Genomic DNA, 27,890 nt, shown 5'->3' on the forward strand with positions numbered 1-27,890 from the left:
AGCCCAAGGAAATGTATTCTTTAATTCCAGAAACTAAGGGGGTCTGGAAGCAGCATGGAAACCTTTTGAGGCTAAGATTATAGACACACAGTTTAGATGTTGTACATAGCCACAGCACTCTTTTTGGAGTTCCTTTTTAAATGGGGTATTCTACCTTCAATTGGGGGGGGGTCACATAAAACACCCACAGAAAAGAGTATCCATTGTATGTTGCCTTCCGATCCCAGACACTTTACTAACCAAACCTTGCCATTGGCCTTCATAGCTCCCAGCAATAGGTGCACGTTTGTTTTTAGCAGTCTAAAATCCTAACTCCGGTTGATTTTTTTTAGTTCAAGTTATGAGTCCCCTTGGGAGGATTTCAGTGTTTTCATCCTGTCCATTCACATGATTTCTCTTAATTTCTTATTCTGATCACCACTCAGCAGGTGCTGGAAAATTGTCCAACTTTCAGATTAGCCAACATGGATTTTAAGTGTAGTACAATGCCAGCCAGTAAATGTAGGGGGCTGATCATTTCCAGTTTAGGGTACACAGCTTGTGAAAGAGGTATTCTTCTAGAGGAAAAAATTACTGGACTGGCAGTCAGAATACTGACACTGTTGAGTGGCACAGAGAGCTCATTGAGGTTACTGGAAGCAAGAACAAGTGATGGGGTATCGAAATGTTAATGTAGGATCCTGTGGGTTCATACATACAATTATGTAGGTTTCCAGAAAATATTTGATCTTCCTCACAGAGGAAACCCAGTACATGGCACTGAATGTTCATGTCATTGTGGAGACCTCCAGAATTTAAGAACAAGCAGATGTTCTCTCCCTGCTTTTCTAGAAAGCAATTCAGATCCTTGTAATCCATATGACTTCAATTGTTCCACAATCTCATCTAAAAAATACACAAAAAAAAAAAAAAACATATTTTGTTTTATGTTCAAGGACAGAATAATATATTTATATGCAATGCTAGACAGCTGTAATGCAAATCACAAGTGTGACTTTTATAAATCGCAGCAAATGTATGCAAAACCATAATAGATATTCTACTTAATTAGGGCTTTGTCTTCTGTGATGTAAAAATAAAAACTAAAGTCTCACACACGATAGGATTGTTGGCCAACCAAGCATCTGTTTTTTGTCAAAAGGGCGTGTGCCAGGATTTTGTCTTTCATATTAACGTTACACAAATTGTCGTGCCACGAACATAGTGACGTACTACAAGGAATTTTAGCTCCTGAGCGCCACCCTTTGGGCCCCTTCTGCTAATTTAGTGTTTGGTGAGCATTGATCCCGGGCAATGACTAAGCATTAGTTGTTAATGCGAAACGCGTCAGCTGTCTATCCCACTGTATGCTGTTGTGTGCTGTGCATTTTTTCCTTTTTACAATAAAGAGCACGTCTTTTTTCAACAAGACTTTTTGGAGTGCGGCTGTCCATCCATTTTCCCACCTGCTTAATTCTATGCATTGCCAGCACCCGTGTGATTCCTGAGTGGACATTGATTATCTGCCTGTGCTCACCTGGAGCGGCGGTCTCCCTACCTAGTTATACACATACAATGCTAAAAAGTGTGAATGGAGGATGTTTTCCTGCAGGCTTATGTTTTCAGACAGCCACCACCCAGGGCTGTCGGAATACTCAAACCGCGACTAGATTAAGTCACTGTTTAACAAAATTATAGTGGAAACTTGTTGACTAAACTGCATGGTGCCTATGGGGGAACCTATGGCTCAAATGTCAGCCGATTCAGCATGAATTGGAAATGTTTTTTTTTTTTTTTTTTTTACAGGATTTATATAATCAAAGATAGTTAAAGACCTTAGCGCAAACACTATGGTGCGAGTGACACCAAAATGATTGAAAAACAAATACAGGGAGTGCAGAATTATTAGGCAAATGGGTATTTTGACCACATCATCCTCTTTATGCATGTTGTCTTACTCCAAGCTGTATAGGCTCGAAAGCCTACTACCAATTAAGCATATTAGGTGATGTGCATCTCTGAAATGAGAAGGGGTGTGGTCTAATGACATCAACACCCTATATCAGGTGTGCATAATTATTAGGCAACTTCCTTTCCTTTGGCAAAATGGGTCAAAAGAAGGACTTGACAGGCTCAGAAAAGTCAAAAATAGTGATATATCTTGCAGAGGGATGCAGCACTCTTAAAATTGCAAAGCTTCTGAAGCGTGATCATCGAACAATCAAGCGTTTCATTCAAAATAGTCAACAGGGTCGCAAGAAGCGTGTGGGAAAAACCAAGGCGCAAAATAACTGCCCATGAACTGAGAAAAGTCAAGCGTGCAGCTGCCAAGATGCCACTTGCCACCAGTTTGGCCATATTTCAGAGCTGCAACATCACTGGAGTGCCCAAAAGCACAAGGTGTGCAATACTCAGAGACATGGCCAAGGTAAGAAAGGCTGAAAGACGACCACCACTGAACAAGACACACAAGCTGAAACGTCAAGACTGGGCCAAGAAATATCTCAAGACTGATTTTTCTAAGGTTTTATGGACTGATGAAATGAGAGTGAGTCTTGATGGGCCAGATGGATGGGCCCGTGGCTGGATTGGTAAAGGGCAGAGAGCTCCAGTCCGACTCAGACGCCAGCAAGGTGGAGGTGGAGTACTGGTTTGGGCTGGTATCATCAAAGATGAGCTTGTGGGGCCTTTTCGGGTTGAGGATGGAGTCAAGCTCAACTCCCAGTCCTACTGCCAGTTTCTGGAAGACACCTTCTTCAAGCAGTGGTACAGGAAGAAGTCTGCATCCTTCAAGAAAAACATGATTTTCATGCAGGACAATGCTCCATCACACGCGTCCAAGTACTCCACAGCGTGGCTGGCAAGAAAGGGTATAAAAGAAGAAAATCTAATGACATGGCCTCCTTGTTCACCTGATCTGAACCCCATTGAGAACCTGTGGTCCATCATCAAATGTGAGATTTACAAGGAGGGAAAACAGTACACCTCTCTGAACAGTGTCTGGGAGGCTGTGGTTGCTGCTGCACGCAATGTTGATGGTGAACAGATCAAAACACTGACAGAATCCATGGATGGCAGGCTTTTGAGTGTCCTTGCAAAGAAAGGTGGCTATATTGGTCACTGATTTTTTTTTGTTTTGTTTTTGAATGTCAGAAATGTATATTTGTGAATGTTGAGATGTTATATTGGTTTCACTGGTAAAAATAAATAATTGAAATGGGTATATATTTGTTTTTTGTTAAGTTGCCTAATAATTATGCACAGTAATAGTCACCTGCACACACAGATATCCCCCTAAAATAGCTAAAACTAAAAACAAACTAAAAACTACTTCCAAAAATATTCAGCTTTGATATTAATGAGTTTTTTGGGTTCATTGAGAACATGGTTGTTGTTCAATAATAAAATGAATCCTCAAAAATACAACTTGCCTAATAATTCTGCACTCCCTGTATATATGAATTTGAACATGCAATTGCCTCAAGAAAGGTGTGTACTGTATCCAATTATATACCTGAATACTGCTGCATACACCGTGTTCCCACATGGGAGACGCAAATCATATCTCTTCACTTGATACCTGCTCACGGCTTCCAATACCACTTATACACTGATGAAACCCAAATCTGTCTACTCCTCACCCAACTCCTTCAGTCTCCTCTCGCATTACTAACTAAATATATATATATATATATATATATATATATATATATATATATATATATATATATATATATATATATATATATATATATATTAGTTCCAAGTAATTTTCTAGCAAGAAAAAAAAAAAAAGTGATTTTAAACTTGTAAACAACAAATCTCAGAAACAGGGTCAGTCCTTAAGTGGTTAACCACCATTCAAACGGTTGGCGCGCTAAAAATCCTGTAAAATAATAATAATATTTAGTGCACAATGCGATTTAATATAGGATTTATATAATTCCAACAATCTGTGCATCGCTTTGCAAAGACAGTACAGTTACAATACAATTCAATACAAGGAGATTAGGATGGCCCTGCTCTCCTAATCCGCTTCTATTGGAATGCACTGTCTCCATAACACTCTTCCCTGGAGTGGATCCCACTCACTTTCTAGTGATGTTGGGGAGTCTGTTTTCCCTGTGTTTCTGCCCAGCCAGAGGTTTGGAAGCCTGGCAGGGACATCAGTTCAATTACGAACAATAAAGTATTTAATATTTTCTGAATAGTAAATAATAGAACAAATACCGCTTTATCCAGTGCCATCAGCACTATGGAAAATATATACAACGCCATTAATTCCTACCCATTTCAAGCTAGTTTTCACCAATTTATCAGTCTCCAGTGAACAAAGCTTAATGCCTATAAAGATGACGTTTAGTCTTTACTGCAAAAGCTGAGCATTTGCCAACAGCAACCACTTTAGAATTTTTGTTTGTTTGCTGGGCAGCAGCTCTGCTTCTTTGCAAGTTTTTAATAAATCAACCACTGCCATATATTTATTGTCATAACATGAAGTACTATAAATGATCTCACCTGGATTATTTTCTTTTAGTACTAAAAGGTAGAAGAAGCCTTTAGGAGACAAAAGCTTAGGAACCAGGGGAAAAATTCTGTCCATAACTTCCCGACCATTTTTACCTCCTGCCCAGGCAGCTTGTATTCCATTACCTCCTACCTGGAATACATAAAGGATATAGATTAAGAACATCAAACTGCAGTTTTAATTGTATCTGTTTATTTGCATCTTTTTCAAGCAATAGATAGCAAACATAAATGAAAGTATCAACAGAAGTGACAGTACAAGAAACTAAGAAGAGCAGATGGGACCAGTCCCCTTTTCCCCACATTTTACTACAAAGCACAGAGGTTTGATTTACAAACTACTGGACAGTTGTTTTTGTATAGTTTGAGTCATTTTGATAATATAGTAAAATGTAATATAATATGCTCTAAAATTGTATTTAACATGTTGGTTGCCAAAATAAAGTTTTTGCAGAGCAAAACAATTAGTGGCCAGTATATAGTACAGTTACGCAATTACTGAGGTTTATAAGGTTGAATAAAGGACACAGTTCCATCCAGTTCCATGTGTGCATGTGTTATTCTCCATTTCCCATAGCTCTGTATATTCCGCTTCCAGAGGAAGACATCTAATAGTTTTTGGAAGTTTTCAACGTTCTCAGCTACTACCACTTCCTGGGGGAGGAAGTTCAACATTGTTATTGCTCTAAAAGTAAGGAACCCCTTGTGCAATATATGGTTCAACCTTCAATCATGGCCATGTGTCCTTATCAGTAAATAGCTGGAGTCACTTTTGGTATATTTGTAATTATATTTCCACTTAAGCACCTCTTCAGACTTTCAGAGCTGATCCTTGAATGGTTCAGGGCTCTGCTAATCTATTTATAGCATCCTCCCCAACACAAAACTCAGGCTGCTTTTATCATATGTGAGGGAGAACTTGTCAGGAGTTATCAGGCTGATAATAGAAGAACGGAGCAGCAGAAAGACACAGGACTTTACACTGATAACACTTACTTCCTCTGAAGGTGTGACCACATAAGGGGGATTAAACAAAAGAAGATCGATTTGGCCCTGCAGCCTTGGTAAAAGCCCACTGGCCTGTGTAAAAAGAAAGAACACCTTATTTTATTAGTGCTATGTACAAAGACAACAATACTAGTGATGTGTTTATAGATCACTTATTGCACACCTAAAAGGCCAAACTAGGATGTGTACAAAATGGAAAGGCCTAGTTAGACTTACCGGTGACGGTATTTCTAAGAGCCTTTCAGGACAACCTTGGAGAGAGCGCAGCTCCGCCTCTTCTGTAGGAAACACCCACAGGCTTTAAATCCCTCCTCTTCCACCATGGCTTCAGTTATTGTGTGGCCTCCGGCACTGGAAAACAAAGCACAGAGAACCACAACACCATGATAGATACATACTTTACTTTTTTATACACATTTAGGGAGGGAAATAGCGGTTGTCCTGAAAGGCTCTTAGAAATACCGTCACCGGTAAGTCTAACTAGGCCTTTCTCAAATCGCCTTTCAGGACAACCTTGGAGAGGATAACCAAGTAACTTACCCTAGGGTGGGACTACTGCCTGCAGTACCTTCCTGCCGAAGGCTTGATCTGCGGCCGACAGTAAGTCCAACCTGTAGTGCCGAATAAAAGTTGAGAAACTGGACCAAGTAGCAGCCTTACAGATCTGATCAGGCGTAGCACCGGCCCTTTCGGCCCAGGAAACTGCGGTTGACCTTGTCGAGTGAGCAGCGATCCCAGAAGGAGGAACTTCTCCTTTTGCTTGATAGGCTTCAGAAATTGCTTGTCTAAGCCATCTACCGAGCGTACTCTTAGAAGCTTTTTCCCCTTTTCGGGAACCGGAGAAAACCACAAAAAGAGCGTTTGATTTCCTGAACTCCTTGGTGACGGAAAGGAACTGTAACAGACATCTCCTTACATCCAGTGTATGGAAAGCTTCTTCTCCTGCATTAGCCGGAACTGAGGAAAATGTTGGTAGAATTATTTCTTGCGACCGATGGAAAGTTGAGGCCACTTTCGGAAGGAAGGCTGGATCCGTTTGAAGGACCACTCGGTCTGGCAAAACTCTAAGGAAGGGTTCCTTAATTGCTAGAGCTTGGAGCTCACTGATTCTCCTTGCTGATGTAATGGCAACTAAAAAAATTGTTTTGAGAACTAAACTTTTTAATGATGCACTCTGTAAAGGTTCAAACGGAGCTCCCGTGAGACCTTGCAAAACAATAGATAAGTCCCAACAAGGGAAAACTTTGAGGGCTATCGGTCTATTTCGAGCCAGAGCCCTAAAAAATCTAGAAATTAAAGTCTCTTTGGATAAAGATCTTTCAAGATAAACTGAGAGAGCCGCTACCTGTGTTTTCAGGGTGCTGGCCGCTAGACCTTTCTCCATTCCTTCATGGAGAAATTCCAGAACTGAGATAGTACTCTTGATTTCGAAACTTTTGGAAGAACACCAAGAGTTAAATTTCTTCCATACCTTGAGGTAGATGGACCTAGTTACCTCTTTTCTACTTGATAGTAGAGTTTTAACTACTTTATCAGAAAGTCCTTTAGATTTTAGAAGGTCTTCTTCAGAAACCAAGCAGTTAGATGTAGCCTGCTTGCTTCCGGATGGCACACAGAGCCCTGTGTCAATAGATCCTTCCTGTATGGTAATCTCCAGGGAGGTTCTGAGGCCAGGTTCAAAAGTGTTGCAAACCAAGGCCTTTTTGGCCAAAAAGGAGCGATCAGGAGCAAGTTGGTGTTTTCCTCCCTGAATTTCCTTAGGACCAGAGGGATTAGTGGAAAAGGGGGAAAGGCGTAACACAGCCGGTAATTCCATGGGTGTGCCAGGGCATCTATCCCCACTGCCTGATCCATTCTGTGAATCGAAAAGAATTCCTGGACCTTCGCATTTTGTTGACTTGAAAATAGGTCCACTTGGGGATGTCCCCATTCCCCCGATATTATATCGAACACCTCCTGGTTCAGACTCCATTCTGCTTCCACCACTCTTTTTCTGCTTAGCAGATCTGCTAGGAGATTTTGTGATCCCTTCAGGTGGACTGCCGATAGGGAGGCCACATTTATTTCCGCCCATGACAGAAGTTGATTGGCTAAGTCCATGAGCCCTTGGCTCCTGGTTCCCCCTTGTTTTAGCACATAGATCACTGCTGTCGTATTGTCTGACAGAATCTGTACATGATGTCCTTTGACCTCCTGTTGAAAAGCTATCAGACCCAAATGAATGGCTTTCAATTCTCGCCAATTTGACGATTTTCTTGCCTCTATTTTTGACCACGTGCCTTGAGCGGTTTGACCCTCCAGGTGGGCTCCCCAACCCCAGGAGCTTGCGTCGGTTGTTAGACGCTTGTCCAGGGGAAAAAACCATGAGAGACCCTTCGTTAGATTGGAAGGGTCCCTCCACCACCATAGTGCTCGTTTCACTTTCGCAGAAAGTCTGAAACGCTTCTCGAACGGCATCTGGTGTGACCAGACCTGCAAGATGTTTTTCTGAAGTGGTCTGGAGTGCAGTCTTGCCCACTGGACTGCCGGAATTGTAGCTGTAAGAAGGCCCAGAACTGACATAACTGTTCTGACTGTTACTGAAAGGTTCGTCTGGATCTGACCCACTGCTGAAAAGATTTTGTCTATCTTTTCCTGAGGCAGGAACACTTTTTGCACTACTGAGTTTAGGGTGTAGCCCAGAAACCTCATCTCCCGAGAGGGATCTAGATGCGATTTTTCTAAGTTCAAAATCCAACCTAGATTTTTGAGATGAGTCTGTGACGTTTGGAGGTTCGTCACAAGCTGATCCCTGGAATCTGCGAAGAATAATAGGTCGTCCAGGTATGGCACGACCGAGATCCCTCTCAGTTTTAGAGGCTCCAGGGCTTCCGCCATAATCTTTGTGAAAACTCTGGGGGAAGATGACAGGCCAAATGGTAGGGCCCTGAATTGGAGATGCCATACTGATGTTCCCAGATTGATGGCCAGGCGAAGGAACTTTTGGGAGGCTGATGCTATTGGCACATGTAAATAGGCATCCCTTAGGTCCAGGGATGCCATGAAGCAACCTGGAGACAACAGTTTTGTGATGGAGTAAATTGTGTCCATACGGAAGTGTTTGTACCGTATTGATCTGTTCAGGATCTTTAGATTCAGAATCAACCGGTATTTGCCTGAAGGTTTTTTTACAAGAAATATATGGGAATAAAACCCCCGACCCTCCTGCTGTTTCGGGACCTGGACAATGACTTCTTGTTGAATCAGATCCTGTAAAAGGTTCATCATGGCCGAAGCCTTTTCTTGGTCTCCTGGAAGGGCTGTAATGTAAAACCTGCTTGGCGGACATTCCGAGAATTCCAGTTTGTAACCTTGTGAAATGATGTTCTTCACGAAAGGACTTGTGGATATTTGACTCCACTGAGGGAGAAAGGATGACAGTCTTCCCCCTACTGGAGTAGTTACGTCATTTGTCTTTAGGGGTTTGATCTGGAGGAGATCTGAAGAGAACCCCACCTCTTCCCCTACCCTTTTGAGGAATCCAACGTTTTTTGTTGACATCTTCTCTATTTTTGTAGGGTTGTTGAACAGCACGAAAATTCTTTTTAAACGTCTGTTTCTTCTTGGCTGGGAAAGCCTTCTTTTTATCGGCCGTTCTATCTAAGACTGTTTCCAGGTCTGGCCCAAAAAGAAAATCCCCTGAAAAAGGGATGCCACAAAGTTTAATCTTTGAGGCTGTATCCCCTGACCACGTTTTTAGCCAGACTGCACGCCTAGCCGAATTGACAAGTGCTGAGGATCTGGCTGCCATTTTAATTGATTCGGCTGATGCATCAGCCATATATTTAATTGCATTAAGGATTAGAGGAAAGGAGTCTAAAAGGTCTTTCCTATGGGTGCCTGCTTCAATGTGGCCCTTCAGTTTCTCTACCCAGCATTCCAGGTTTCTTGCTACCACCGTGGAAGCCATGGCTGGTTTAAGGCTGGCGGATGCGGAGTCCCAAGCTTTTTTAAGGAGAGCATCTGCTCTTTTGTCCATCGCATCTTTCAAGACCCCCATGTCTTCAAAGGCCAGATCTGTCCTTCTAGAAACCTGTGAAAAGGCAGCATCCACTCTAGGTTTCTTATTCCAAACCTCAGTTTTTGTTTTCAAAGGGAAATCTTCTCTTAAGAGATTTAGGAAGGAAGGGACCTTTTTCCGGGTCTTTCCATTCTTTCTTAACTGTGTCAGACAACACTTTATGAACAGGAAAAACTCTATGTTTGGAGTCATCCATACCCTGGTACATTTTATCATGGACTGATAGTTGTACTCTTTCCTCCTGAATGTCAAGGGTAGTGTAGATTGCACCTAAAAGTTCATCCACATCCTCCAGGGATAATTTATATTTAGAGGTTCTGCCTGCATCCTCTTCTTCCTCTTCCTCAGAGTCTACAAGTGATGGAAGAGTACTTGTCCCCTCATCCCCAGAGTCCACCACTACCGGCCTGGAGGTGGAAGCTCTTGGGCTTGCTGGTGGTTGCTGGGGCTCAGTATGGACCGCACTCTGTACTAGCATAGATTTCACTGAACTAAGTGAGTCCGAGAGTTCCTTGACAGATGAAAATAATTCTTTAATTTGTTGAGAAGATTCCTCTTCAACTAGGTCTTTAATACATGATCTACACATGGCTTTCTGCCAAGAGTCTCTCAAAGGGTTTTTACAGGAAGGACATTTCCTTTGGCTTGGTGGATTTGCTGGTTTAGATTTACTAGCAGTTTTCTCCTGAAACGAGAAATTAAACTGACTTAAATCAAAGCTCTATTAGCTAAGCAAGGGAAACCACCACCGTGCTAATACCACCACCAGAGTGAAAAATTGTCCCTTTTAAGAAGAAAGATATAACAGAGCAACCACCAGAGTTTCTGCTAGATGGCCCAGCATAGGCTTCCATCAGAGCAGAGCAGGCTCCCATAAGGAGGAAAACAACCAAACACAATAGTAAGCCCATAAGGATAAGAATAAAGGCACCATTGTACCCCTCTTACCTGGGCCTGACCGGTGCTGACGGCGCCTGCATCCGCCATCGCTGTAACTCTTTCCTCCATTGCAGAGAGACAGCTGTAGAGGAAAATGCTGGGCTTTTGAGTTTCCCGGGCTCCGCGTCATCAATAGGAGCCGGAAACGGAAGCGCCGGTCAGAGAACCCGCCCTCCAGTCCCTGCGTTCCAGGCGCCAGGAGCGCCACGCCTCCACAGGAAACGCCGTGTCGCCGGCGTGACGTCACCCGCCAGACCGGGACCCGGAACCGACATGCAGGACATGTTTCTTGAAAGAAACGATACCTGCCCGACCACCGGGGTCAAAACCTGCGGACTCCGGGCACCAGACGCAGCGTCCCCTATGGATCCTAAAGCTCCCGTGAGCAGGCGAGACCAGAGGGCTCCGGAGCATCCCCCCTTAAAGGTACAGCGGAGGAGCTGGGATGGTTCAGTCACCACCTTACAAAAAAGGTAAAACAATGAGGGAAAAGCCTGTCTCCAGCCTTGGAGAGAACGCAGCTCCCTGGCTCCAACCTGATGCTTTCACCATGGCGGAGGAAACACAATAACTGAAGCCATGGTGGAAGAGGAGGGATTTAAAGCCTGTGGGTGTTTCCTACAGAAGAGGCGGAGCTGCGCTCTCTCCAAGGTTGTCCTGAAAGGCGATTTGAGAAAAAAACAATGGCCAGTGAAACACCATTCTCCTACACGACAGGCAGGGCTACTTGTCAATACACTAATGGTTTCCTGAAAATTATTCCACCACCTAATCACCTTTGTAAACCTTTCACTAATCCCAGTTTACAACTACTTCTGAATGAAGCACACTGTGGAGACAACAAACAAGTGACATCTACACTAAATAAGTTTCAAAACTAAGCATGTAAGATGTCAGTCTTTCACCTGCAGAATTTTAGAGTTTACAGTCCTTCCTAAATGATTCAAACCTTTGTGTATGTGGTAGAGGAAATTTTAGTACATAGAAAACAATTACATAAAATACAAAAAAACTTAAATCCTCAGTCTGCTTTGTGGAAGGCAGGAATACTTTTCACAATACCTCCAAGAAACTACTTCATGCAATATTTCCATTAACTTGCTCTAGCATTAAAGCGGAGGTTCACCCATAGCGAATACATTTTCCCCTTAGCTTCATGCTCGTGTCTAGGGGAATCGGCTAGTTGTTTTAAAATATGACCTGTACTTACCGTTTACGAGATGCATCTTCTCCGCCGCTTCCGGGTATGGGCTGCGGGACTGGGCGTTCCTTCTTGATTGACAGTCTTCCGAGAGGCTTCCGACGGTCGCATCCATCGCGTCATGATTTTACGAAAGAAGCCGAACGTCGGTGCGCAGTATAGAGCCGCACCGACGTTCGGCTTCTTTCGGCTACGAGTGACGCGATGGATGTGACCGTCGGAAGCCTCCCGGAAGACTGTCAATCAAGAAGGAACGCCCGCTCCCGAAGACCCATACCCGGAAGCGACGGAGAAGATGCATCTCGAAAACGGGTAAGTACGGATCATATTTTAAAACAAATAGCCGATTCCCCTAGACAAAACGAGCATGAAGCTAAGGGGAAAAGAGAAAAAAAAACGAATTGGGTGAACTCCCGCTTTAATTTCCTGCAATGTTTCTTCACTGTGTAAAATAACTATGTTGCAACAAGCTATTGTATTTCTATTGTCCCACCTGCAAGGATATGAAATATGCCATTTCTAGTATGTGCACCTTATAAAAAACCTTACAGAGCAAATGCACCTTTTATAAATATTACACTTGCAGAATGTATATATCACATAAACACATTACCAGGTCAGTTATAACTGGCTCAATGAGTACTTTGTTGGTGCGTGCCGTCTCAAGGGTACATGAAGCTGCCAAGGGATTAACATCAGTACATCTGAAATGAAAAAACCCACAATGCAATCATTATCCCTATTCATAACAGCAGGTTAAAAAAAAAAAAAAAAATTGAACAAGCCGCTTACAGATAGAGAGCTTTTGGTCCAATAATTGATGCTACAAATGCTGACACAACACCAGACCCACAGCCAATTTCAAGGCAGAGCTCAACCCTGTAAAAGACAAATACCAAGTGAATGGTTATGAACAGGCCCAGAATGGCCAGCATGGTTTCATGAGCGGCTTAGCAAATTACCGAGCTGCGAGCTCATCAACTTCTCCTTCCAAAGCATCAATAAGTAGAAATGTATCTTCTGCTGGTTCATAGACTTCCGAAAATTCTCCGCGGCCAACATGTGAATATACAGGAGTAGGGTGCATAGCTTAACTGGAAAATAGTTTTAAAAGAAACAATTAAATCTGCGCTTCATAAGACCAATAATATCTTATTAAGTATTCTTCATGCAATATTGTCCTTGAACAAAATTGTAAATCTGTCCAACACTTGCAGCTTCCTCAAGAACACCGGGTAATGGCAAAACTTTTAAACAAAAGTAGAGAAAGTGCACCCAGATCCGTGCTCTTCCTTTCTCCCCAATGGTTTAGCTGGAAAATAGTTCCCAGCTCCAGTTTAGTTTATTATACAGTTGGGCAGGGCATAGACAAAACTGGATTCCTGCGATTCGAACAGTGTATGAGCAGGCTGAATGTACCAAGCTGATCGATCCACGTGGGTACAAACAGCCTACCAGATTTATTTGTGATTATCGCTAGTGTCTGCTATAGCTGTTAGCAATAATTACATACTTCTCTTGCCCACCCTAGGAGAATACAATGTCTTGGCAGGAGGGATTCCCGTCGGCACAAACTGTGTTGATGGGGGAATAGTACAAATTTCTTTCCTGGCCTGCCTTAGCATAGATGTAGACGTGTATCTAAAGCTTCCTTTTCTCCAAAGTCTGATATGCATTAAATAGCGCTTCAGAGGCTACTGGCAGGTGGTGAAGAAGCAATGTGATGCCTCCTCACCTCCTTTTAACCCCATTTTCACCAACAAACGCACAGCAACTGTGTGCATTGCATGTAGTTGCAAGGCACTTCACCCATTTGCTTGAATGTGTAGCATTCATTGGCCTTGCTGCCTGCCGGGCACAAAGCATCGCGACTGTGGCATGCACACACTCCCATCCGCTGTCTATTGTAGTTTAAAGTGGGTCTTTAGTCAGAAAAAGAAGTCCTGCTAGATCACTTCAGGCTGCCCCTTTTTGCAGGTAAACATCAAAAATAAGTGTCTATACTGTTTAAAATCCAGTCTGTCTCGCTTTCTGTGTCCCTGCTTTCTTCTTAGAAGGACCCTCTATTGCCACCTGTCAGCATACATTCCCAGATGAGCTGTGTATATACACTCGCTGACAAAGCCTTGTGCATGTCATGTGGGGCACCTTGCTGTGCCCGTCTATTGGCTTTCCTATATGAAGCCACATAACCACACCATGCCTGCTCATCTCCTGTCCTACATGAAGCCTGAATGTCCAGCATTAAAAATGACCACCCTGCATTATCTGACCACCAGAGACCTGCTTTGGGCGATGTGTTGCCTGCCTCTCTCTTGCATTGTGCAAGGCTTAGTTGTTAAATTGCACCAGATTCTGTGTGCACCAGTTTTAGGCTGGGTTCACACATAAGCGAATTGGATGCGGCTTAAACCACAATCAATTCACAGAACATTTGAAAATATTTTCTCTTCAATGGGTCTGGTTCACAAATGTGCGCTGCATCCACATCGCACAAAATACGTGTGCGTTTTCTAGGCAGTGTGGTGCAAATTGCAGGCACATAATCTTCAATGGGAATGGTTCCATTCTGAACACAAATTCTCTCCCTGGTCAGCTGATTCGCAGCTAAAACGCTGAGAAAACGATGAACTGATTTTTATCTTCGCAACCGGAGCTGCTATTTGCACCGCACATGTGTGAACCCGGCCTCAGTAAATATCCCTCGTTTTGCTCCTGCAAAGCAAAGCCTTGCGCCTGGTTGTCACGGAGGCCCGACGATTCTCCCTGTGTAATCTGCAGGACTGAACTATCAGTTTGGGCCTTTCTCTGCATTCATTTAGGTTCCAATCACACTTGTGCGACTCCAAAGTCCTGCGATTTCCATTGCAACTTTGGACGCGACTGACTGTTGCATTGATAAGATGCGAATTGAGAGTTTGAGAGTCTGAACACTAAAGTCGCATTGAATTTCTTCATATATTTTGACCACTATGTATTCTGCTACATATTTTTAGTACAAAAAATCCCAATAAGAGTAAATTGATTGGTTTGTGCAAAAGCTATAGCGTCTACAAAATAGGGAAAAGATTTATAACATATATATATATATATATATATATATATATATATATATATATATATATATATATTTTTACTAGTAATGGCAGTGATCAGCGATTTTTAGCAGGACTGCGACATTGCGGGGGACAGATCGGACACCTAGCTGACACTTTTAATGCTTTTTTGGGAACCAGTGACATTATTACAGGGATCAGTCCTTAAAATATGCACTGATATTGTACTGACACTGGCAAGGAAGGGGTTAACATCAGGGGCGATAAAGGGGTTAAATGTGTTCCCTGGGTGTGTTTCTAACTGTATGGGGGATGGGCTGCCAGGAACAACACACAGATGTGTTTTCCTGCATAGCAGAAAGACAGGATCTTAGTGTGATCCCTTCAGAACGGAGATCTGCCTTGTTTACGATGGCAGATCCCCGTTCTGTCACTGCGGGTAACAATCGCAGGCCCATTGGCCAGTGGACATTAAGTTCCTGGAGCGCCCACCCACAGATGCTCGCGCATGAACCGACGTACACCTGCGGCGATTCGCCTTGCCAAGCCAACCTGCCGCGGCTGGTTGGCAAGAGGTTAAAGGGGCATCTACACTGAATCAGGGCACTGATTATCAGTGCAGTCCTTACAGTGCCCACCAGTACTGCCAATCAGTGCCTCCTAACAGTGCTGCCTCACAAGTGCCACCTATGAGTGCACATCAGTGAAGAAGAAAAAACGAAGTTACTTACTGGTAACGTTCTTTCCCGTAGTCTTTCAGGACAGCCACCTGAGAGACCTTGGCTCCTCCCCTCTGTTGGAAACACCGCGCCAGCCCATAAATTTCCTCCTCCCCTGCTGGTCCTCAGTTCTTTTAGAGCACCTCCAGTTGCTGGGGAGACACAAGAAAACATGATACACATCGTTAACCATATCACAATTCCTGTAAGGAAATCTTATACATACCTTTGGATGGGTTACCCGGCTGTCCTGAAAGACTACGGGAAAGAACGTTACCAGTAAGTAACTTCGTTTTTCCCCTAATCGTCTTTCAGGACAGCCACCTGAGAGGATAACCGAGCACTTACCCTAGGGCGGGACCACAGCTTGTAAGACCTTACGTCCAAAGGTCTGATCCTTAGCTGACCAAAGATCCACCCTATAGTGTCTTACGAAGGTGGCAAAACTGGACCATGTCATAGTTACATAGTTAGTTACATAGTTAGTCAGGTTGAAAAAAGACACAAGTCCATCCAGTTCAACCACAAAAAACAAAATAAAAAAAACACAGTAAAATCCTATACACCCAACTTCATACCCACAGTTGATCCAGAGGAAGGCAAAAAACCCCAGCGGAGCATGATCCAATTTGCTACAGCAGGGGAAAAAATTCCTTCCTGATCCCCCGAGAGGCAATCGGATTTACCCTGGATCAACTTTACCTACAAATCTTAGTACTCAGTTATATTCTGTACATTTAGGAAAGAATCCAGACCTTTCTTAAAGCAATCTACTGATCTGGCCAGAACCACCTCTGGAGGGAGTCTGTTCCACATTTTCACAGCTCTTACTGTGAAAAAACCTTTCCGTATTTGGAGGTGAAATCTCTTTTCCTCTAGACGTAAAGAGTGCCCCCTTGTCCTCAGTGATGACCGTAAAGTGAATAACTCAACACCAAGTTCACTGTATGGACCTCTTATATATTTGTACATGTTGATCATATCCCCCCTTATTCTCCTCTTCTCAAGAGTGAATAAATCTAGTTCCTCTAATCTGTCCTCATAGCTGAGCTCCTCCATGCCTCTTATCAATTTGGTTGCTCTTCTCTGCACTTTCTCCAGTTCTCCTATATCCTTTTTGAGAACTGGTGCCCAAAACTGAACTGCATATTCCAGATGAGGTCTTACTAATGATTTGTACAGGGGCAAAATTATATCTCTGTCTCTGGAGTCCATACCTCTCTTAATACAAGAAAGGACTTTGCTCGCTTTGGAAACCGCAGCTTGGCATTGCATGCCATTATTGAGCTTATGATCAACTAAAACCCCCAGATCTTTCTCCACTACAGACCCCCCCAGTTGTACTCCCCCAGTTGTGTCGCCGCTTTACAGATCTGCTCCGGCGTTGCTCCAGCTCTCTCTGCCTGTGAGGCTGCCATAGACCTTGTGGAGTGCGCTTTGATACCCTCTGGGATCGGTATGCCTCCTAAACTGTAAGCTTGTTCAATGGCTTCTTTTAACCATCTAGCTATAGTGCGCCTGGTAGCTCTATGTCCTTGTCTAGCTCCAGAATGCAAAATAAATAAAGAGTCCGTTTTCCTTAAAGTTTTAGTCACTTCTAAATAATGTAAGACGCATCTCCTGACGTCTAAGCTATGGAATTTCACTTCCTGTTCTCTGGAAGGGTTCGGACAAAATGAAGGTAATATAATTTCTTGTTCTCTATGGAACCTTGAGATTACTTTAGGCAGGAATCCCGGATCCAACTTAAAAATTATACGATCTGCGAAGATCTGAAAAAAGGGGGGTCTGATCGATAGGGCCTCTAACTCACAGACCCGTCTTGCAGTGGTGATTGCCACCAAAAAGACTGCTTTTAGTGTCAGCGTCTTTAGATTGCAATCTTCCAAAGGCTCAAAAGGTTTGGATGTCAAAGCTTGTAGTACCAAGGACAGGTCCCATTTCGGAAAGACCGAGGTTTGAATAGGTCTCTGCCGGCTCAAGGATCTGAAGAATCTGACTATCCATGGGTCAGATGCTAGCCTTTCCTCTAGGAACACTGACAGTGCGGATACTTGACCTTTTAGCGTACTAAGGCTTAGTCCTTTTTCTACTCCCTTTTGTAAAAACTCTAGGACGGCCACTGAACTCTGTGTATTAAAGGAGTTTTCTGTGCACCATTTGCCAAAGCACTTCCATACCTTTTCATAAATTTTGCGTGTCTCTATCTTTCTACTTTTCAGTAGAGTCGCAATTAAGTGGTTTGAGAAACCTTTTGCTTTCAGCAGTTGCTCCTCAGAAACCACGCGGCCAAGTTCCACTTTTCCACTTGGGGGCAGTATACTGGGCCTTGGGAGAGTAGATCCTCCTGGACTGGCAACAACCAGGGGGGTTCTATAGCTAGCTCTTTCAGTATAGAGAACCACGGTCTCCTGGGCCAGTGAGGTGCTATGAGAATCAGGTTGGTGTTCTCTGCACGCAGTTTCCGTAACACTTGTGGAATTAATACGGGTGGAGGAAAGGCATAACATGTCCTGAAAGTCCACCTTTGTGCTAAAGCATCCACTCCTATTGCTCCGTCCTCTCTGTTTAGTGAGAAGAAGGTCTTGACCTTTTTGTTCTTCTTGGATGCGAATAAATCCACTTGAGGTGTTCCCCATTTTAGTGTGATCTGCCTGAACACCTCCTGATTTAGTTCCCAGTCGCTTTCCTTCAGCTGAATTCTGCTGAGGAAATCCGCTACTGTGTTTAAATCCCCTTTTAGGTGGATTGCTGATAGCGAGAGAATATTCCTTTCTCCCCATGTCAGGATTTCTTTCGCTAATGCCCACAGGGTTCCGCTCCTTGTTCCACCCTGCTTGTTTACATAGGCAATAACTGAAGCGTTGTCGGATCTTATTTGAACATGATGTCCCTTCAGTTGTCCCTGGAAGAATTGAAGTGCAAGCCCCACTGCCTTCAATTCTTTCCAATTGGAGGATCTCCTCCTCTCTTCCCCTTTCCAAATCCCTTGGGTTACTTGGGAGCCTAGATGTGCTCCCCATCCTATCCCACTTGCGTCCGTGGTAAGGATTTGGGAAATGGGAAGTGTCCACAGCCGACCCATGGTCAAGTTTTCCACCGTCCTCCACCACCAAAGGGTTCTTTTTACCTGTGTCGGTATTCGAACCTGGGTGTCTAAGGACTCCTGCCTGTGGTCCCAAACCTCTAGAAGGAACATTTGCAGCGGTCGGAAATGTAAGGCTGCCCATTGAACAGCTGGGATTGCTGATGTTAGCAACCCCAGTGTTGACATGATCTGTCTGATGGTACATGGTGAATTCACCTGAATTGCCTTTGTTTCTTTTTGGATTTTTTCTATCTTCTCTTTGGGTAGAAAAATCCTTTGCTGCACAGAGTCTATCACGTACCCCAAGTATGTTATCTGTTGTGTGGGCTTTAGATTTGACTTTTCCACATTTATTAACCACCCTAGATCTTTCAAAAAGATCTGTGTGGTCTCGAGGTTCTTTTGCAACCTCTCTGGGGTTTCTGCGAACAGCAGCAGATCGTCCAGATATGCAATGATGGAAATGCCTTGGACTCGCAAGGGTGCCAGGGCTTCCGCCAGAATCTTGGTGAAGATTCTGGGTGAGGAAGAGAGGCCGAAGGGTAAGGCCTGGAATTGTAAATGTAAGGTTCTGTTTCCCGTCTCTATCGCCAATCTCAGGAACTGTTGGTGGTCCCTGTGTATTGGAACGTGTAAGTAGGCGTCCTTTAGATCTAAGGAGACCAGGAAACAGTTTGGAGGTAGTAGGGCTTTCACTGAGTAAATGGAGTCCATTCTGAACCTCTTGTAGGTTATGGATAGGTTGAGGGGTTTTAGGTTTAAGATTGGTCTGACCTTCCCCGTGGGTTTTAGTACTCCAAAAATGTGGGAGTAGAACCCAAGTCCCCTTTCTTTTTTGGGGACCTCCACTACTACCTCTTGTTTCTTGAGATCCTCCAGGGCTCTCATTAACCCTTCGGCCTTTCTTCTGTCCTTCGGAAGTTTTGTTAAATAAAACTTCTTTGGGGGTGTTCTGGAGAATTCTAGATGATAACCTTCCTTTATGATCCTCAATATGAATCGATTGGAAGTCACCTTTTCCCACTGAGGGAGGAAGTCCCCCAGTCTTCCTCCCACTGTGAGCAATCTGTCATTTCTTATCATAGGCTTGTTCAGGAGCACGAAAAATAGCTCCTGCTTTGCCTTTCCCTTTCTGGGCCCAGGGTCTTTTTTGATTGTCTACCTTGGGTGTGAAGCAGGGGCTTTTTGGTACCCAATTAAATTTGTTCTGTCTCTTTTTGGTCTGCTGTGGCTGACTCCAGGGTGCTTTGCGTTTCAGCGGAAACGCTTTTTTCTTGTCCGCTGTACGGTCCAGCACTTTTTCTAATCCCGGCCCAAAGAGCAGGTCCCCTGTAAATGGGATGCCGCATAATTTGGTTTTAGACGCGCAGTCCTCCTGCCACGTCTTTAACCATAAGGCCCTCCTGGTCGAGTTAGCTAATGCAGACGATCTAGCTGCCATCCGTACCAGTTCAGCTGAGGCGTCTGCAATATAAGCTATGCCTCTCAACAATGTGGGAAATGAGGCTAGGATTTGGTCTTTTGCCGTCTCCTCCTCAATGTGCTCCTGAATCTGGTTCAGCCAAAATTCCATGTTCCTGGCTACCACCGTGACTGCCATTGCTGGTTTCAAACTACCCAGCGTGGAGTCCCAGGACTTTTTTAGTAATGAATCCATTTTCTTATCCATAGGTTCGGATAGAATGCCCATGTCCTCAAAAGCTAGGTCTGTGTGCCTTGAAACTTGAGAAAAGGCAGCATCCAGCTTTGGTGTTTTATTCCAAATTGAGGATGGGTCATCCGAAAATGGAAATCGTCTTTTCAAAGCTTTGGAAAAGAATGGTTTCCTTTCTGGTTCCTGCCATTCTTTTTTAATTGCTTCGATCAAGACATCATGGACTGGGAAATTTCCTGGTCGCCTAAACCCTCATACATTTGGTCATGCAATGATAATGGTTTTTTCTCTGTTTGAATACCCAGAGTGGCATAAATAGCTTCCAATAAGTGATCTACATCCTCCAAGGAGAGCTTGTACCGGGAGGGCTTCCTGGAATCACCTTCCCGAGCCTCCTCCTCTGATTCCTGTGAACCGGACACTGCGCTGTCAGGTTCCTCTTCTAGCTCCTCACTAGGAACTCTTGAAGGGCCTGCACTAGTGGAAGGTCTTACTCCCGGGACTAACGTTGTTGCCTGTACAGGAGGAGCTGACTGAAGCTGCGGGATCTGGAAGTTTTCAAAAAATGTTTTGAATGACCCAAAGGTGTTAGAAAGTTCTTTAACTGATGATGCCAAATCACTTTGTTCCGCAGTGTGCTCCTGTACTAACTTATCAATACAGTCGCTACAAATAGCCTTTTTCCATGACTCCCTAAGTGTGACTTTACAGGATGGACATCTTTTCTTTGTACTGTGGGTATTCTTGTCTTTGTCAGTTTTCTGAAAGACACAAGTGAAAATATATACCCCATGATTAGTACCGTAGCCTTCCCCCTGCTCACAGCAGGTGCGCAGTGTCTTCATATGGGCTTACCACACTAGGGGCCCTATGAATCACCCTCTGACACTGAGGGGTTAACCCACCTCCCCCTCCCTATTACCCTGGGGGGTGTAGAGGGATGGTGAGCTATTTCTTAGGAGAGGGGAAATCCACCCTAGGTTCCCCTTACCTTGCTGTGGCTGGAGCAACATCTTTCCCTTCTGCTTCCGACATGTCTGTGTCACCAGCGCCGCGTGTGCTGTCTCTACAGCGTCTATGCAGCTCCCTCCAGCCATTGCCTGGCTCCGTTTTTGAGTTTCGCGCCCGGAACCGGAAGCCGCGAACCCGGAAGTACCCGCCCCCGTGCCTGAATGACGTCACCCGCCATCGGCTCCGAGCGGTCCTAGTACACAGCGTGGCTTGCGCGTCTGGAATCCCCATTCCTCCGGCAGCCACACACGCTGGGTCTAGGACGCTGGCTGTACCTCCTCGCACCGCACTCGGTGCATACATAAACCGGAGCCCCCCCGACTTACACCTGCGCTCAGGGATGTGAGGGTGGCTGTTTTTCAGGTTAGTACCTGTCTTTTTTAGTCCAGAGAGCCCCTGCTCCCTTTCAGGACCGTCTTGCCTGAGCCTCCCTTGGCTCTCCTGGCTTGTTCCTATGGTGTCTCCCCTCTGGAGGAAACACAAATAACTGAGGACGAGCAGGGGAGGAGGAAATTTATGGGCTGGCGCGGTGTTTCCAACAGAGGGGAGGAGCCAAGGTCTCTCAGGTGGCTGTCCTGAAAGACGATTAGGGGAAAATTACCTGTTTGTTTAGCAAAGAATAAAAAACCCAGTTGTGATTAACCACTTCCCGCCCGGCCTATGGCCGATTTACGTCCGGGAAGTGGTTATGAAATCCTGACAGGACGTTCTAGAACGTCCTGCAGGATTTCATGCCGCGCGCGCCCGTGGGGGCGCGCATCGCGGCGATCGGTGATGCGGGGTGTCAGTCTGACACCCTGCATCTCCGATCTCGGTAAAGAGCCTCCGGCGGAGACTCTTTACCACGTGATCAGCCGTGTCCAACCACGGCTGATCACGATGTAAACAGGAAGAGCCGCCGATGGCTCTTCCTCACTCGCGTCTGACAGACGCGAGTAGAGGATAGCCGATCGGCGGCTCTCCTGACAGGGGGGGTTAGCGCTGATTGTTTATCAGCGCAGCCCCCCCTCGGATCGCCACACTGGACCACCAGGGATGCCCACCCTGGAGCACCAGGGTGGGCAAAAAAAAAAAAATGACAGAAAAAAAAAAAGCATAAAGAAAAAAAAAATGATGCCAGTCAGTGCCCACAAATGGGCACTGACTGGCAACCTGGCAAAAATCAGTGCTGCCACCCCAGTGTCCATCAGCGCCACCCCAGTGTCCATCAGCGCCACCCCAGTGTCCATCAGCGCCACCCCAGTGCCACCCCACAGTGCCCATCCATGCCCAGTGCCCACCTATCAGTGCCCATCTGTGCCACCCATAAGTATCCATCAGTGCCGCCCATGAGTGCCCATCTGTGCCGCCTATGAGTGCCCAGTGCCGCCCATGAGTGCCCATCAGTGCCGCCTATGTGTGCCCATCAGTGCCGCCTATGTGTGCCCATCAGTGCCGCCTATGTGTGCCCATCAGTGCCGCCTATGTGTGCCCATCAGTGTCGCATACCAGCGCCGCCAATCAGTGCCACCTCATCTGTGCCCGTCAGTACTACCTCATCGATGTCCATCAGTGCCATCTCATCGGTGCCCATTAGTGCCGCCATATCAGTGCCCGTAATTGAAAGAGAAAACTTATTTACAAAAAAATTAACAGAAAAAAATAAAAACATAATTTTTTTTCCAAATTTTCAGCCTTTTTTTAGTTGTTGCGCAAAAAAAAAAAATCGCAGAGGTGATCGAATACCACCAAAAGAAAGCTCTATTTGTGGGGAAAAAAGGACGCCAATTTTGTTTGGGTACAGTGTAGCATGACCGCGCAATTGCCATTCAAAGTGCGACAGTGCTGAAAGCTGAAAATTGGCTTGGGCGGGAAGCTGCGTAAGTACCTGGTATGGAAGTGGTTAAATACTACCAAAAGAAAGCTCTATGTGTGTGAAAAAAAAAATCATATGGGTAGAGAGTTGCATGACCGCACAATTGCCATTCAAAGTGCGACAGCACTGAAAGCGGAAAATTGGCCTAGGCAGGAAGGGGGGTAAAGGTACCCAGTAGGCAAGTGGATAATTAACTTAACCACTTCCCGCCCGGCCTATGGCCGATTTACGTCCGGGAAGTGGTTATGAAATCCTGACAGGACGTTCTAGAACGTCCTGCAGGATTTCGTGGGGGCGCGCATCGCGGCGATCGGTGATGCGGGGTGTCAGTCTGACACCCTGCATCTCCGATCTCGGTAAAGAGCCTCCGGCGGAGACTCTTTACCACGTGATCAGCCGTGTCCAACCACGGCTGATCACGATGTAAACAGGAAGAGCCGTCGATGGCTCTTCCTCACTCGCGTCTGACAGACGCGAGTAGAGGATAGCCGATCGGCGGCTCTCCTGACAGGGGGGGTTAGCGCTGATTGTTTATCAGCGCAGCCCCCCCTCGGATCGCCACACTGGACCACCAGGGATGCCCACCCTGGAGCACCAGGGAGGGCAAAAAATAAAAAAATGGCAAAAAAAATAAAAAAATAAAAAAGTCTAAAAAAAAAATAAAAAAAAAAAGCATAAAGAAAAAAGATGCCAGTCAGTGCCCACAAATGGGCACTGACTGGCAACCTGGCAAAAATAAGTGCTGCCACCCCAGTGTCCATCAGCGCCACCCCAGTGTCCATCAGTGCCACCCCACAGTGCCCACCTATCAGTGCCCATCTGTGCCACCCATAAGTATCCATCAGTGCCGCCCATCTGTGCCGCTTATGAGTGCCCATCTGTGCCGCCCATGAGTGCCCAGTGCCGCCTATGTGTGCCCATCAGTGCCGCCTATGTGTGCCCATCAGTGCCGCCTATGTGTGCCCATCAGTGCCGCCTATGTGTGCCCATCAGTGCCGCCTATGTGTGCCCATCAGTGTCGCATACCAGCGCCGCCAATCAGTGCCACCTCATCTGTGCCCGTCAGTACTACCTCATCGATGTCCATCAGTGCCATCTCATCGGTGCCCATTAGTGCCGCCATATCAGTGCCCGTAATTGAAAGAGAAAACTTATTTACAAAAAAATTAACAGAAAAAAATAAAAACGTAATTTTTTTTCCAAATTTTCAGCCTTTTTTTAGTTGTTGAGCAAAAAAAAAAAAATCGCAGAGGTGATCGAATACCACCAAAAGAAAGCTCTATTTGTGGGGAAAAAAGGACGCCAATTTTGTTTGGGTACAGTGTAGCATGACCGCGCAATTGCCATTCAAAGTGCGACAGTGCTGAAAGCTGAAAATTGGCTTGGGCGGGAAGCTGCGTAAGTACCTGGTATGGAAGTGGTTAAAGTAGTTGTAAAGGCAGAAGGTTTTTTATCTTAATGCACTCTATAGATTGAGGGCCAGTTCACAACATAGAAACGCAGTATGGATGTGTTTTCTGTATGCGTGTTTTAGATGCATTCCTGTGCATTTTTGATGCTGTCCAGTGTATTTTTCCACCTCTTTTTTTCTTAACCTTAAATAGGGACATGTGTGTTCCAGTGCGTTTCTGATGCATTTTACAGCGATCCAGTACAGCCCAGTGTAGAAAAAATGTAGCATGTTCTACTTTTTTTTGCTGGAACACACTGGAACTGCAACCACTGGTATAAATTATGTAATTGAAAATGATAAAAACATACTATCCATGCGTTTAAAAAAAACAAAAACGCACTGGAGTGCATGGTGTGTGAACTGGCCCTAAGATAGAAAGCCTTCTGCGTGCAGCAGCCCCCCTAACACTTCCCTCAGGTTCCTCTTTTTCCAGTAATGTCCACAGGTTTCTTAGCCGTCTGAGATTCTCCCTCCCTGATTAGCTGAGACACAGCAGCGGTGCCATTGGCTGCCGCCAAAGTCAGCTAGTCAATCAGGAAAGAGAGGGGGCAGGGTTGGGGCTGCATGTTTGAATAGATACGGGGGAACTGTGACTCGGCTCGATTGCCCCCTTAGCAAGCTGTTGCTGTGGGAACACTGAACAGGAGGGAGGAGCCAAATGACAAAACACTTTGAAGTGATTTTCTTTTTCTATAAAAACATACATATTATACTTACCTCCTCTATGCAGTGGTCCTGGCCCCTCCCTCTCATTGAGTGCCCCCACATGAGGGCAGCTGAGCCAAGTCACAGCTTCCTGTGTCCATTCAGACACGGGTCCCGGCTCAGCAATGACAAAGCACAGGTGTGTGAAATGCGTTTGCTAAAGTCACATGAGATGTGCGCCGGCCGTATCCTCATTTTTAATGGATTTGAAATAAAACTAATATATTTATGCTGGTCAGTGCCGCCACTTTCTTTTGTTATTTCCTGGTTCAGCCCTGTCCCCTCTTTCTCCTGATTGGCTAACCAACTTTGATTGACAGCAGCGGGAGTCAATGGCGCCGCTGCTGTCTCAGCCAATCAGGAGGAGAGTTTCAGACAGTTGAGGCACTTGTAGACATTGCTGGAGAGAGATGGGGCCCATTTAAGTAAGGCTTTTTTTCTTAATGCACAATGATATAAAACCTTCTGACTTTACAACTACTTTAACCACTTCAGCCCTGGAGAATGTACCCCCTTCCTGACCACAGCACTTTTTGCGAATCGGCACTACGTCGCTTTAACTGACAATTACACGGTCGTGCAACGTTGCACCCAAACAAAAGTGATGTCCCTTTTTCCCCCACAAATAGAGATTTCTTTTAGTGGTATTTTATCACCTCTGCGCTTTTTATTTTTTGCACTATAAACAAAAAAAAAAGAGCGACAATTTTGAAAAAATAAAAATTGTTTTGAGCCTTGAGAGAGATAGATATACATTTATATATATATATATATATATATATATATATATATATATATATATATATATATATATATATATATATATTTCCTCAGTTTAGGCTGATATGTATCCTACATATAATTATTTTTAAACAAAAAACTTGCAATAAGCATATATTGATTGGTTTGCGCAAAAGTGATAGCATCTACAAAATAGGGGATAGCTTTATAGCATTTTTATTATAATGTTTTTTTTATTATCATTTACTATTAGCAATGGCGACGATCTGCGATTTTATTTTATTTTTTTATCGTGACTGACATTATGGCGGACACTTTTGACACTATTTTGGGACCATTGTCATTTATACAGCGATCAGTGCTATAAAAATGCACTGGTTACTGTGTAAATGGCAGGGAAAGGGTTAAACACTAGGGGGCGATCAAGTGTGTTCTAGTGATGGTCTCACAACAACATGACAGAGATCACTAGATCCCTGTCACGTTGCCAGGCAGAACAGGAAAATGCCTTGTTTACATCCGTGACGCGATCGCGGGCCCCGGCAGACAGCGAGTCCGCGGGAATGCTCACGGAGCACGCGCGCCCACAATGCCGCTATTTAAAGGGGACGTACAGGTACGCCCATTTGCCCACCGCTGCCGATGTATATCGGCGTGCAGCAGTCGGCAAGTGGTTAATGTTTATGCCATCTAGTATCTTGGGTGCAATATGTAGCTATAATATTTGGTCCCAGACTGGAGGAAGCTATATCGTGACGGAAGCATCCATGTTGGGTGCTAGACGGTCTATCACAACAACAACGAGAGCAGAACTAAAGTCTTATAATAAATAAAAAAGGGGAAGAAAAAGAAGAGAGAAGCTATTTAGTGCAGAAGAAACCTACCTACCTGCTCCGTCTTAGAATAGACACAGAGATGCACATGTGCAGCTCAGAAAACATTTTGGCACTGTGCCCGTGTGCCAGCATGACTGAACACCTGCGAATGCACACAAATTATGTCATCCCACGCCTCATAAGGAATCTCATTGGCATCGGACCATTGAAGGGAAATATTTTAGAGTTTAGTTCCTTTAAAGCGTGGTTCCACCAGCAATTTAGTTTTTTTTTTTTTAAAGTCAGCAGCTACAAACACTGTAGCTGCTCACTTTTAATAAGAACACTTACCTGTCCTAGGCGCCCACGATGTGGGCCCCCCCGAGGCCCTTTGTGAATGGGCGGCTGCTCTCTGGGATACACACAGTTCCCAGAAGGCAGAGCGCCCCATTCCCCAGAAGACACCACGAGGATGAAGACCAGCCGCAGACTAGGAAGCTCCGCCTTGCAACCGCATTTTTTTTGTTAAAAAATAAAAATAGGGGGGGGGGGGGGAGGTTTGCATTGAAAACATGCTTGTGGGGCCTTTATAAAAAGGGACAAACTGCAGAATAGAATTTAGTTACCCCTCACTTTTTGTAGCACCAAATTAAAACAGTAGGGGGGGGGGGGGGGGGCATGCTTTGAAATGCGCCTGTCCTGGCACTGCCACTCCAAGTCTCCCACCACAGACGTTGCAGAAGGCATGTCACCTCAGATTTGTCAGAAAACCACTGTGGGCTGCCTCTGGGATAAGAATTATCCTGGTGACTGGAAATCAGAGAGAACATGCCATGTCTGCAGTGTGAGGTACCCGTGTTCTTGTCATGGTTGGTACTTCACAGGGCACGCACACAGTCGCCTCTACTATCCCCTCAGAGTCCTCCTGACACTGTCACACACCTTCATGCTGCCTCGGTCCAGGCGCCTAGTGAGGAGATGCGCACTGCCCAGCCTTACAAATCGTCAGCCGCTGTTTTCTATTGGACCCCAGTGAATCGTCGCCATTTGTTCATTGGACAAGCAGGCAAGCCATCAGC

At 44.9% G+C, this 27,890-nt stretch overlaps 1 protein-coding gene across 1 annotated transcript; it reads right to left on the bottom strand.

Moving 5' to 3' along the window:
- N6AMT1 (N-6 adenine-specific DNA methyltransferase 1) lies at nucleotides 1-27,854 on the bottom strand. The gene is made up of 7 exons (XM_040350532.1): nucleotides 27,754-27,854; nucleotides 12,677-12,808; nucleotides 12,507-12,593; nucleotides 12,328-12,418; nucleotides 5,503-5,586; nucleotides 4,498-4,639; nucleotides 1-885 (listed from the first exon to the last, which is right to left on the bottom strand). Exons 2-7 carry the CDS (start codon nucleotides 12,799-12,801, stop codon nucleotides 773-775), a joined length of 642 nt encoding a protein of 213 aa, XP_040206466.1. The 5' UTR covers nucleotides 12,802-12,808; nucleotides 27,754-27,854; the 3' UTR covers nucleotides 1-772.
- Nucleotides 27,855-27,890: the final 36 nt, after the last annotated feature.

Source organism: Rana temporaria, chromosome 4 (genome assembly GCF_905171775.1).
Source record: "Rana temporaria chromosome 4, aRanTem1.1, whole genome shotgun sequence".
In the NCBI taxonomy this organism is placed as follows: domain Eukaryota; kingdom Metazoa; phylum Chordata; class Amphibia; order Anura; family Ranidae; genus Rana; species Rana temporaria.